The sequence below is a fragment of the Erythranthe guttata genome, chromosome 12, assembly GCF_056151865.1.
Source record: "Erythranthe guttata isolate IM_541 chromosome 12, IM_541, whole genome shotgun sequence".
Lineage (NCBI taxonomy): Eukaryota > Viridiplantae > Streptophyta > Magnoliopsida > Lamiales > Phrymaceae > Erythranthe > Erythranthe guttata.
In genome coordinates, this window is record NC_142544.1 from 1,325,346 (window position 1) to 1,338,859 (window position 13,514).

Genomic DNA, 13,514 nt, shown 5'->3' on the forward strand with positions numbered 1-13,514 from the left:
ATACTTTAGAGATTACACATGTATGCAAATTGCAATTATCAACTAATTTAATTATTGGAGTACATTAACATAACCGGTGGCGAAATTACAGCCATCCCCAGAGTTATGGTCAAATTACGAAAATCCCCTCATGTTTGGGTAATTACAATCATCCCCTCAGCTATGTATATTATCTGACAAAAATACCCCTCAACTAAGGTAAATTTAGGAGTGATAAATTGGTAAAATCGAACCGAAATTTCGGTACGCCAACATTTCATACCGTTTACCGAACTGAATATACGATTTAGTTCCGTAAATAACCGAATTATATAAATTTTATGCAAATATATTTAAAAGGAGATGGGTCGCTGTAATTATACAAACAATAGAGTTTTTTTCGTAATTTGATCATAACTCAAGGATATTTAAATAATAATAGTTTGAATAATCTAGTTAGTTAAATAATTAAGTAGTCGACATTGAGTTAGTACATATTTCAATCAAAAATTGACCCGTGCAAACAAAACCACACGTACTAAAAAAAATTGTCGGGAAAATAATGGTGAGAATCGCCCAACAGCGGGAATCATGGGAGGGTGGTACCTACTGCTACATCATTTGTACCATTATTATATATTATATAGATATAACAAATCTGTATCTACATCTGCTCTCCTTTGTGTGTGACTTTTTAGTAGAACAAAACACTAATTATAATTGGACGTAGCTATTAATTATTTGCAGTATTAGCTGTCACACAATTCCAATTCCTAATTCATGGCGTGGTGTGGACCGTCACTTTGTTTTCTATATCTAATTATTGACGCTTCTAAATGATAGAGAGCCACAATTTTATTATTTTTTGTTTTCTTTAGGGCGAAAATAAATATATGAAAATGAACTCATGGGATTGTATCGGAATTTCAGTACTTCGAAAATTGTATCGTCTACTGTACCGAATTATTCGGTTCGGCACAATTTTTTTTACAGAATTAATTCAATTTTTCGGTTCGGTGCCGGTAAACCCGAAATTATATTTCAATATATATATATATTGAAATAAAGAATTAATTTGTTTCATTGTATATATTTTTTACAATTTTTCTTCTATTATCAAAAACTGATTATCAATAGATGTTAATTTGTCAATTCAAAAAATTATCAATCTAAAATTATTTATAATATGTTACAACCTTAAAGAATTTAAAATAAAATAAAATAAATAAATATTTGTTAAATATTTCGACATTCAGTACGGTTTGTTATACATGACATCAATACCGCATACCATATCGAATACCGGAATTCTAACAAATATTTACCAAATACCGAACCAAATTTTTGATTCGATATTTTACATATCCCGAATTTTCGGTTTAGTTCAATCGGTTTACCGTCCAAGTGAATCAATATAAACGAAATTGATGTGTCTAATTCAGCCAACCCAATGGACCAACAATTTTTTTATCTACTGGGCCACAAGGCCAATTTTGAAAACCACTACAACGAAGACCCAATTACCATTCAATAAGGTTTGGACTCGACAATCTCAACTAATTAACTTCAGCCCACTGAACAAGTTATAATTTATAAATAAAGATTTTAATTCATTTGTTAAGGTACGTTCTAATATTCGATCAGAACGACTTCCAGCATCCTCTCTACGACTTTTGCTATCCACATATGCCTGATTTGAGCGTTGGAGGGATTTTCGTCGGATCGATCCCCCAAAACTGAGTTTACGTGTTCTTTGATCAACATGTATCTCGAGACCATCAAGCTCGTGATCCAGTGATCCACTTTAGCAACATCAAAAATATATTTTGAAATAGAGATATATCTTGTTAATCACATATGTTAATTAATTATCAAAAAAAAATCACATTTGTTAATTAATCATTTTTCTTCCTCATGCCACGTCACAACAAAACGACAAAAAGAGTTGGGTTTGGGTCTAAATTTAACTACCAACGCTAAGTGGCGCTGAATCAACAGCGGTGGGCCCCAAAAACTGACTGAGGTGGACGGCTTTGTATAATGTTCAACAGTGTCAATCATTTGACACGTGGACATTCTAATCATCGGTCATCTGTCTTAAACCAACGGCTATACGACCGCTTATAGAAATAAATATAATATTATTAATTCGTGACGCCCGCCCATTTCTTTTCCTTTATTGGTGGAAAAGATGCTTGATTTCTTTCACGTGCTATAAATGTTTTTTCTTCAATAATTGAGAGGCGAAGATAGGAAATGGATATTACCAGACCATTTTTCCTTTTACCAGAACCAGAGAGTAGTGGATTTTCACAAATTTTTAAGAACATTTTATTGTGTGAAATTTCAAGCCGATATAAGAGTTGTAAACGAGTCGAGCTTACAGATTCGATGAGATCGAGCTCGAGGTCAGGTTGATTATATTTTTTTTACAATATCTTTTTTATAATAATTAATATTATTTCTTTATTATTTTATATATAAAAAGAAAGAAACGTTAAGATCCCCGTACTGTATATTGGTAATTATTTTTTAAATATTTATCTACTACTTCTCTAATTATAAAGAGTTCAAAATCAAAACCAAGCCGTGTAGAACCCTTTCAACATCAATCTCTTATTATTCGATCATACAACTCTAATTATATTTACAAGTTTCTTTCTTTTTTATTTTTTTCTCTAAATTTTGCTTTATCAATTGATTTATAATAAATTTTATTATAATATGGTAGTACATTTTCTTACTATAATTGTTATTTTCATATATTTAAATAATCATTTTTTTCAAATTTATATAATATTCCTTGTATTGCACGAGAAGTAATGCTAGTTAAAAATGAATTACGGAGTTATTTTTAGTTAGATATTGGTTTGGTGCATAAATTAATTTATAACAAAATAATACTACGTTAATCCCAACTTTATACTGGCTCCGCAACTATTTATAATCGTTTAAAAAAAAATATATATATCTTTATAATATATATATATATATATATATATTATTATATATATATTATTATTTGACAATTTCTTCTTTTAGAAATTCCTTTTTCTTTCAAAATGAAATTAAAAAATATGACAATGGTAGTTGGACAATTGCTCTCTTTTGTTTGGGATGGAACCGGCCCGGAACCGTGAACATGGAGTACCGTCCGGTTCTGATATCAGTATTCTCCGACCCGTGGAGTTACACACTCGAGATTATTAAGACCCGGACCAGCCCCGATATCAACATGATTAGCATATTAAAAACAATTCAACTTTTTTTTTTTCCTGAAATTGAAAACAAATTCAAAATTTTGAAACGAATTTCTTTTGTTTTTTTTCTCGGTATTTTCGGTAAAAACCGGCGACAACTTTGAAATTTTGAAGGGGAAATAGGAAACGAAGGAAATCTCGGATTACAACAACAAATGCCTGTTGATTTTAAGGTAAAAAAAAAGCCTATGGAAACTAACAATGTTGTTGCTAGTTGGTTCAGATAATATTCTATACCAATAATACACTTTGTGCTATTATAATAACCTGATATTATGGTACATAAATTCGGTAGAGTCAGTTATCCTTATTACCTTTGCTACTTCCCTCGGTTACTTTAGGGCCATCATATACAGCAACGAAGAAAGTGCTCTCGTTATTTTGCAGAAACCTAATATCGGACCATAAACCACAAGTTAGTTCTAATTCATCGGTTTAAAAATTGAAAGACGTAGTAGAGCCAAATTACTGTAGAAAAGTAACCGGTGTAAAGATTATTTTTCTGCATCGATCAATATATAATAGCCAGAACCAGAGGAATAGGCAATAAAAACATTTTAACAGAGGTTCATACTTGAGAAAATCGAGCAATTTCTGCTGCAACCGAATCAAAGTCTCCTCTTCAACTTTCACATATCCCAACAACTCTGGCAACTTCACTGCATACGATAAAACCAATAAACTAATTTCCACTATTGCAATAACAAGACAAGATATAAGGTTCATAAACGACACAGGTCCGTGAAAAACGCTATTTCCTAAAATAAAACAGAAGATAAAGCATACCAAAGAGGCGCAACAAATGTTCGGCTCCGTATATACTTGATGGAGATGTATTATCTGAAATTGCATCTCGGTATTGTTGCCGCTCTTTTTTGTACAAAAGAATGGTCGGTAATGCTTTGTCGAAATAGCCTCGTAACCCGTTCAAAATTTCCCCAACTGCCTCAGTCATCCTTTATTCATGGAAAAAATATTATCAAGGATCATCAATTATTAAAATATTAAGAGAAAATACACCGCAAAAGTTGTTCATATCCAGGAGAAATTTGCAAAAAGAACTTACACGCCATCCTTCTTGGACTTGAACTCGAGATATTTTGTCAATATATTATCAACAGTTGGAGATCTTGGGAGTTTCACAAGCTGCATTAAAAAGGGACATAAAAAATACCATTTAACTTGTGCTATAAGACAGACAAACTAATTTACAAAATCTAGGTTGGGGGAAGGCGTAAAATCTCTAGCAAATTAAATAAAAGTACCTTGTTCTGCTGAGTAATATGCTCCCAATCATCAACCAATTGCTTCTTCAGATTTGGTGGGATATGGATCTTGATGAGTTTATCTGTTGCTGGGTTTTCCTAACAAAGCAAACGCCAAAACATGGGCCATCAATACAACATAAGATTCTCGTTTTTAGCATTTGACAGCATCTTCAATGGACAGTATTAAATTAAAACTTCTGTTAGAGGGCAAATGATGAACATAACAGTTGAAAAAAAGAAAAAGAAAACCAGAATTTAGCAAGTGGGACGAAGCAGAAAAAACTACTAATTAAGCTGCAGATACATAGCATCATTAACCATATGGAGACAATTAGGCACTGTAGGGAAATCAACTTCCCACAGTTCAAAATATATATATATTACTTTCGTATAATAACTCTCTTAGCTTTTACCTAAGCCCTTATTTTTCAAAGTTAACAAATATTGATCGTGAGGAGGCATTGAAGAAAACTACGCATGAAAAAGATAGACAATTAGACAAACCTCAATGCCTGAATCAGCCTTTCGTTTCTTCCCCTTTGCAGCTACAGTATCACCAAGAAAAATATGTAAGTTCGTTTACAATACATGTTCACTAGAAAATATATATGGTTTATGACAAAAATGTTGTCGTCCAATCAAGACTATGCCTAATACTACTAAGTGAAATATGGCCACTAAAAAACAAACCAAGGAAATGTAATCATTTATGTCAATGCTAAGATGACCCCAAAAAAAACAAATAATCACTTGAATTTGCTAGATTATTGGTGCAAGTACTGAAACCTACATGTAGTCTTCGCCTCGTCTTTATCAACTTTAGCATCTGCAAAAAGCCCACAACACCAAATAGCGACTAAGTTAATACAAGAAATACCAGCTGTCAAGAATTGTACAGAGTTATTATCTGATAAAGACACACACCGGCTGAACTTTTTGGTTTTGTATGCGCTGAACGCCCAGATTTAGTATTCTTGTCCACACCGGCTTTCTTATCAACAGCCTGTTGCTTCAAAATATTCTCTTCAGTATGTTTCATCAAGCGATCCTTGCCTACCCATTCATCCCAACTAAGCGGCAACATATTAAAGTTAGTCTTTCTGTATGATTTCCAAAATAAGTACCAATCTCTTTCTTTGAAATTGTTAACTGTAAAGAGAGTCAAAAAAAAAAAAAAAAGATTAAATAAATGCTGCTACGGTGTACTCACTTTTTATTCCAGCCCTGTAGAAAATAAAGAATCCATTTAGATATAACCATACAACAAAATGAAAGCAGTAATGAACTACAAAAACCAGACGGTCTGTTGTTAAAAAAATGAAAAGCTGGTTATCACACTTACAAGGTAATGGACAAAATATCTCCATTCTTTCTTCCGGATTTCTGCCTTTTGAACCTGACATACAGCAAAAAGAAAACAATAAAAAAATTACTATTTTGAGCGAAGAATGTGCAGCGTAAACGGCAGATCAGTGTTCTAAATATCGGTTGTGGCGGCCGATATATCGGCCGCCATATCGGTGGCGGGCATAAACCTTTACGATATTTGTGTGGCGGTTTTGAAAATCGGTTTTTTGACGGTGAGGCGGTCCGAGGCGGTCTGGGGCGGGTCAAACCGATATATCGGGTCAAACTTCGAGCGATATATCGAAAAAATATTTTTTTTCTAACTTTTATTTATTTATTTTTTATTACAAGGAAAATAGGGTGTTTATTATTTTTTTTTTCAATTCCAACTCATTATCTCTTTCAATCAAACCCAAACTCAGCGACCCCGTAAGAAAAACCTAGCCTAAAAAAAACAAAAATACAAAACAATCCAGACACCGCGGCGGCATTCTCTATCTCACTATTAATGTTAAACTTTTGTTATGTGATTAGAATATATAAACGACGAGGAGAGAATCAAGTTCAATTTTGTTTTATACGTTTTAAGTATTTATAAAAAATATTTAGAAATATATTACACTAAATCAAAAAACCGATTTATTTCCGATATATCTCCGATTAATCATCGCCGCACCGATTTATCGTGTGGCGGTCCCGAACCGCCTCGGACCCGATAACCAATATTTAGAACCTTGCGGCAGATACATGCTGAAACAGAGTGAGATCCTCAATAATGATCCCATTAATAAATGATTCATAAATTGATATCAGTGACAAAGATGCACAAATCATATACCACGTTTAAGCCTATTTGGTGCTGCATAACATTCACACAAATTTCTCGCAGAATCACCTTCATGGCATTGGAATAACATCACATTGCACGAACATGTTTCCAAATGCTACGAAAAGGGCTTTTTTATCAAAGGGATAATACTTCAGAATATATGGACAGTAAACATTTAAGGGGATAAAAGTCACAGAAAATTGTTTTGGTATATATCCCTTCGAAAACGAGGCAGCATTAAATTGGATAAGTACATAGTATGGGCAAGGAAAATATTCATGTAAAACACCTATAAACACATGTCGGGGCGCAAATGCAGATGACATGCAATGCAGTCATAGATATACACAGATCATCGATCAATATATCCACATCCCCATTCACAAAATTAAAAGGACAAATATTTTCAAGTTAGAGATGCAAGTCTAATCCCCTTCCCTGTATAGATAAATCATATTGCTATAGTGAAACAAAGAATCCTAAAAAGAAACTCGAACATCTATTCCACACTCATCATTCAAAACATGCCGTGCTAACAGAATATCAGCCTGGAATTAGACACATATAATTCATAAAAACGTGCAGATTAACCTCGTTACTTAAATATGAATCTTTAGTTCATGGACCCCTCACATTTTTCTACACACACCAACACACATTCAAACCACCAGGCCGCACACCTAATACACACCCACCCGAACAAAAGGGCAATCGTCTCTGGATTGATATGTATCCCTCATTTTATTTTCTATGAACAAAAATCGACATCCAACCACAAAGGCAAGAACACTAGAAATAATTTCGTTAAAATGCTAATGTTAACATAAACAGAAATACAAATCCGACATTCGAAATCAACTAACCACTGAAAATGATTGCCAACCAACACATCAGAATCAAAGTTCCTAGTCATGGTGATTTAATTTCAAACAAACAAAACGAACGAATTTCCCCACGCCAGTAAATAAAATCAAAATAATTGAAACAAAAACAAACAAACTAGAAGTATCTTAATCAAACAAAAAAACCCAAAAAAAACCCTAAGATGAAAGCATAATTTAGGGCATGCCTTAGCTTCGTAGATGCGGGGACCGTGAAAGGCGAGAACCTTCTCGCCTTCGGTGAATAGTCTCTTGGAATCGGACTCTGGCGCATCACCGGAGGAATTCTCGCCGTCGCTCGCCGACTCACCCTTGGAACTGCTAACCATTTTCTTCGCCGGAACTTTTCTTCCTCAAATCCGGGAATTAATTTCTCTTTCTAGAAATTAATTAATTAATAGTAAAAAAAAATACAAAAACAGAAGCAATTGAGGAATACTGTGCAGATTTAGTAGGCAAAATTGTTGTGCTGTCGCATGTTTTGAGGGGAGATTTATTTCCCACTTATTTGCTGGTTTCAAAATCGGAAACGGGTCGAGCTGATGCTTTATATGCCATACGGGTTATACCCGAACCCGCTTCTCCGGATCTCGTTCATATTTTGGACCCAATTGTTTTTATTTTGAAAAAGTAATATCATATTTTTATGGATCTAAGTTTTCTATTCTTTTTTTTTTTGTTTTTTTTTTTAAATTTGGATTAGAATGTATATGAGATTCTGATTTATGATTTAATGTTAATTTTCAAAAAATAATTTTGAAATTTTGATTTTTTTTTCTTTCCCAAAACACGTTTATGATAATATTAAATATTTTTTTATTGTTAGAAAGGTTTTACATTCCAATTTATGAGTTTCTGTTTTCGATTTTTTTCGGAATTGAAATTAAATTATAATCTTTTTTTGATAAATATCCTAATATTCTTATTAGGCTCGTATAAATATACTAGTATTAGTGCTAAATTTAATATTATGGTGCCGAGATTCGAATTGATGGACTCGAATAGATTCAAACAACATATCTCATTTTGGACCAAGCTCCCATCTAGGCTCGGCATCTATTATTTAGTTAAATCGGCGTATGACGAACTATTTCGTAAATTGTGAAAAATCGAATCAAGTCTAATAGCATAGGCCGACATGAAATTAACGAAATTGAGAATAGGGTAAAACTTTAGGATTTCTATTTCATTAAAAGAACTCAATGTATTATTTATAACTCTAGATTACACAATATTCCCTTGAATGGGAGTGCATGTTTACATACAACTCCTAATTAAAAAAAAAAAAAAAAAAAAAAACTAGATGAAGAAAAAAAATTCGAAACGAATATATAGCTACATAACCGCATGCAGCTGGAAAATTAAATGTTACACCTGGTTATTTACAGTGGGATTTGAACCGTAGATCTACACATAAATCATACACACCTATGTGTATGTGTGCTTAGTGTATTTACGGTACAAATCCACTCAATGTAAACAATCAGATGTAGCACCTAACTTCCCAATCCGGCTGAAGATACATCTCCCATTAGCCCTATTATCCAATGAAGTAATATCTCCAAAGCATCAATGGCTCCCCCCAAAAAATCAACAAATTAATAAAGAATGAATATAATAAAAAACAATTAAAAAATATATATATAAATAGTAGTTAGGAATATCTAGTGACCCTCTCCAGGGCTTGGACCAGATTCTTTAACTCCACCAAGTGTTGTCTTAGTATCGGTAAGCTTATGTCCTTCCCCAGGGCTCGGACCGGACTCCTTAACTCCTCCGAGCGTCTCGACATTTGTAAACTTGTGCCCTTCGCCCGGGCTGGGCCCCGCCTTGACAGCACCTAAGTAGGAAAATCCACCAACAACTTCCGGTGCTGCATTGAGCCTACGGCCCTCCGTTGCTAAGAAAACCGAACCAATCACCAACAATACGATCAACAAATCAAGAACCCTCATATTTCTCATCGACATTATATATATAGACGATGCGATTTCGGAAGTTAATCGAATTTTTGTTCGAAAAGTAGAGGATTTTTATTTTATTTTTTATTTTGGTTGTTGGGAAGCTGAATGGATTATTTTGTTGGAGAAAAGGAGGATTTATTTATACTAGAGGATTTTTGTGGTGTCTATTTGCAACATTCAAACTGCAGATGACGTCAGAGTTGGAACGTGGAATATATATAATATATATAATAATAATATATACAAATGGAGGTATTATATATATATATGAAGTTGCATGGGAGGTTCTGAAATTCTTGAAAAAACAATGGTCGTGAGCTGAAAATTAATATAAGAGATTGCGAGTCTAAGTTGGGTAGCATTTTGAATTCTTAGAGGCTGCATGAATTTGTAATTCTTCATTCATGCACCATAATTCTATTTTTGGGACCACGATTGTATATTTATATATGCATGTGTTTGAATTCAACAAAGATTTTGTTATTTCAAGTTGTTTGCTTAGTTTAAATGTTTTTTTTTTTTTTCATTATTAAGGTTCAATATCATGACATCATTTTTAAGATTTATTTTTTATTCAATTCATTGGAATCAATTACAAAGTCAAATATTTCTTGTGATAAATTGGTCAATACATCTTTTAAGATTAATTTTCAACCTCTTAACAACAAATAATATTATATGCCCACTTGCCACGGGGAGTTAATTAGATATTATATTGGTTTTGAACCGTAGATTTGATCAAATAACTACCCACTGAGCACACATAAATTCTCAATCTAACATATCGAATTTGGTCGATTAAAAGTATTTGGCAAGAAATCATTGCCCTTACCTAATTAGAAAGGTCTTTCTTGACGACGGCATTGTCTAAAGTATATAGCGGTCGGAGTCTTTTTAGAAATTCGAGCGATTCAGTCGAGTGCTTTATTTGAGAGGTCGAGTATCTAATCAATGCCCAATTTCGTCAAACTCCGAATCCGACAGGTGAGACTCTTGTGTTGGTTGACCAGTCAAACTGTATTTGGATGAGGGATGCCTGCGACTAAAAAATATGTCGACCCGATCGAGAAGATCATTCGAAAGTTTGAAGAAGTTCGTCAAACGTCATCGTCTCCAAAATTCAGTCGGGTGGAAGTTCGTTCATCGGAGTCAACTTCGACCTCCCACCCCTGACGTATCGGGGTTCAGATTCCGATTCAGATTTTGTCGGAATCAATTATGGCCCCTCAGGGTCAGAAGAAGCATATTCAAGAATCGCGATTTTCTCATCGTAATGGCTTTAGGGATGAGAGTTGAGGGACTCAATGAGTCGATAGAATTCATCCAAATTCATATCGAGAAGTTCTAGAAGTAGGTTGATCGCAAGATTTCTTACAAAAGCCCAAAGCTCGTTCAAACTCGACTCCAGTTTTTTCTACGATCGTAATTTTCGGGTTATTGTTTTCTTGGTGATAAAAAATAAATTATGCGTACAATTTTCTTAACTTAAAAAACGTTCGGAATTTGGGTTATGTTTTTTTTGTCGGAACTGCTCCTTGAATCGGATTTGAGGGCGTCAATCAACCGATCATTGCACTAGATGTTGGACAATTTCAGAAAATACCACTCTCATTGTGTATAAAAAGTGTGCATCTTTCTATCTCTCTCGTACTCAATTTACTCACAATTTTTTTTTCATGGTTCCTCCTTAATTTTATTTTCCACACCCTAGAAATTTCACCTAAAACTTATGAATTTCTTTTATTTTGGATAAGATTTTTAAATTCTTTTTAAATTTCTGAAATTTTATAATTTAATTTTTCAGCCCAAAAATTCTCGATTTTAAAAATACTTTCCGTAGTTCTAATTCTCAAAATTCATTTCATTTTTTACATCCAAATGCAACCTGACATATTTTTCCAGAACCACTTGTCAATATAACCGGAGTGCTACGTAATAGTACGCAAGGATAGAAAAGTAGCTACACTACATAATTAACGGTGTTAGCAACTCGCGCGTTGCCCCTTAAGTTAAGGGGTCATTTTGTCACATTTTCTATTACATAGTAGTAATAGTAAGTGGGTGCAGTTTATATTTAAGCCAAATTAAAATGAATAACGAAAAAATCATTTGTAGTAATAAAATTGAATCAAACAACTAATTTTTCTTCCTTAATCCTACTTAAAACACCATGAAAAGCAACATCAAAAGCATCATTAAAATCCCCTAATCCAGCATTAAACAAACCATAAATTAACCTCGGAATAATCTCAATCACTTTCTCTCTCTTCCTCCTAATCTCCTCTTTGCTATACGTCATCAATACCTCCTTTATCGTACAACTCCCATTCCTAACTTTTTCATGGTCTATAAAAACCGAGTAACTCTCCGGTTCGACCGGCAAGAACCACCGATACTGGTCGTAAGCGGTTCTCTCCCAGAAAAAAACCGGAATCGAACCGGCCACCATGCAGTCGAAAACCGACCGGCGCGTGAAGCTATCACCCCTCGGCTGCAGGCAAAACTCCGACCCTAAAAGCGTCTCCAGAATCGCTGACGAGTCGGTCGAGCACTGAGTCACCGAGCAGTCAACGACTCGGCACGAACCCGGTTCGCTGTAGCAGTACTTAACCAGCAGTCCTCGAAAATCATTATCAACCCAGCCACGTGTCGCGCCTATGAAGGTGAAGAGGCTAGAGCGATTGTAGCCACGCGCAAAGTCCTGCCATTGGTTGAGAGTTTCTGCGGAGCTGGGGTGGAATCCGGTGGGGTAGGGTACACTGACGTCGCGGTCATCTGAGGGAGCTTTCTCTATGATGAAGCGCGTGACACCACGCATCTCTGGCATGTTGAGGAAAGTGGAGCCCCATATTTTACCCGGGTCGGTTAGTCGCCGGAAATCCCACGTGATTCTTCCGATCGTGGTGAAATGATCCGAGCCGTTGGATTTCCGCCAGTGATTCTGTTTCTGGACCCACTGCAGCATCTTCTCGCAGAGGCGGTCGCGTACGGAGGTGTCGTTCGTCCATAAGTACTTTCCGACGGCGAGTCCGGCGTAGAACGGGATGTAGAACGCCGTCGCCGATTCAGGCTCCGGCGTCCGGCACTTGTGGTTCAGCATACGGTGGTGGAAAATTAGCTCCAAGCTGAACTGATTCGTTCGATACCATGATTCTGCAAGATTCTCCGGCAGGATGCGGCGGAGCTCGGCGGCGCGTGCGCCGTAGCCGTGGTTGGTTCCGATGCCGCATTGCCAGTTCCATGGGTTTAAGTCGGTGCAGTTATGGAGTAGCAAATCTTCGTTGAGAGTGGAAGGGAGGTCGTAGACGTACACTTTGCCAGAGGGGCATTCTTCTTCTCCGGCGACGGCGGATGTACGGACGGTTGGTAAACAGAGGCGTGAACTTCGGGATACGAAAATTACGATAATTTGAATAAGGAAGAAAATTACGAAGAGGAAGAAACAAATTCGGGTCTGTAAAAAGTTGATTGTTTTTGTTGGTTTCTTCTCCGGCGAGTTTGCTGTAAACATAACTGAACTTTTTTCAAGAAATTTTTGCTTGGTCTGAATGAATGAAGAAGAAGAAGTAATGGTTCTTACAGAAGATAGATGATCGCCGACAGACGACAACGTGGGGTTTTATTATTTATTTCTTATATATTTGATCTGTTTATTGGTGGTGGAATTGAATTTTAACCAGAGGGAGATTGGTGCCGACGATTTTTTTATTTATTTTTATTTTTAATGAATGCGGTTAATTTGGAAGGAAATACTTTTTTGGAGCAATAAATGGAAGAATTATAATGGAAAATTCAAAAGTGCCAGATATTTATTCGGGTAATATTTTAATTTTTCTTTAATGATATTTATTTACTTTAATAAAGTGAAGAGAGAGGTAAAATTTCACTTTACCGTTGCTTTGTGGATGATTTTGAGGAAAAGCAAATTGATATCTTCATTAATTGCGTATCTTGTGGAATTTAATTGGATGTTCCAATTAAGGGTG

The 13,514-nt window shown here is 35.1% G+C and overlaps 2 protein-coding genes across 4 annotated transcripts; both read right to left on the bottom strand.

Annotated features, from left to right (window-relative positions):
• Positions 1-3,345: 3,345 nt before the first annotated feature.
• Positions 3,346-8,173, bottom strand: LOC105961108 (MRG family protein). 3 transcript variants are annotated; one of them, XM_012985348.2, is made up of 11 exons: positions 7,753-8,083; positions 5,850-5,903; positions 5,718-5,731; positions 5,432-5,577; positions 5,298-5,333; positions 5,012-5,052; positions 4,505-4,603; positions 4,306-4,385; positions 4,026-4,195; positions 3,814-3,898; positions 3,346-3,630 (listed from the first exon to the last, which is right to left on the bottom strand). In XM_012985348.2, exons 1-11 carry the CDS (start codon positions 7,891-7,893, stop codon positions 3,537-3,539), a joined length of 960 nt encoding a protein of 319 aa, XP_012840802.2. In that variant the 5' UTR covers positions 7,894-8,083; the 3' UTR covers positions 3,346-3,536. The 3 variants fall into 3 exon arrangements, with proteins under 3 accessions (XP_012840802.2, XP_088682750.1, XP_088682751.1); XM_088826624.1 differs by lacking the exon at positions 5,718-5,731 and having other exon boundaries at positions 5,846-5,903; positions 7,753-8,173; XM_088826625.1 differs by lacking the exon at positions 5,718-5,731 and having other exon boundaries at positions 5,846-5,984; positions 6,602-8,077.
• A 3,439-nt stretch (positions 8,174-11,612) lies between these two features.
• LOC105961107 (xyloglucan galactosyltransferase XLT2) lies at positions 11,613-13,402 on the bottom strand. Its single transcript, XM_012985347.2, has one exon. It carries the CDS (start codon positions 13,037-13,039, stop codon positions 11,657-11,659), a length of 1,383 nt encoding a protein of 460 aa, XP_012840801.2. The 5' UTR covers positions 13,040-13,402; the 3' UTR covers positions 11,613-11,656.
• Positions 13,403-13,514: the final 112 nt, after the last annotated feature.

Coding starts and splice junctions, on each gene's coding strand:
- LOC105961108 (XM_012985348.2), bottom strand. CDS start 7,893: ATGGTTAGCAGTTCCAAGGGTGAGTCGGCGAGCGACGGCGAGAATTCC. Junction 4,604..5,011: donor AGGCTGATTCAGGCATTGAG/GTTTGTCTAATT, acceptor TTGCTTTGTTAG/GAAAACCCAGCAACAGATAA. Junction 4,386..4,504: donor ATATTACTCAGCAGAACAAG/GTACTTTTATTT, acceptor TTTTTAATGCAG/CTTGTGAAACTCCCAAGATC.
- LOC105961107 (XM_012985347.2), bottom strand. CDS start 13,039: ATGTTTACAGCAAACTCGCCGGAGAAGAAACCAACAAAAACAATCAAC.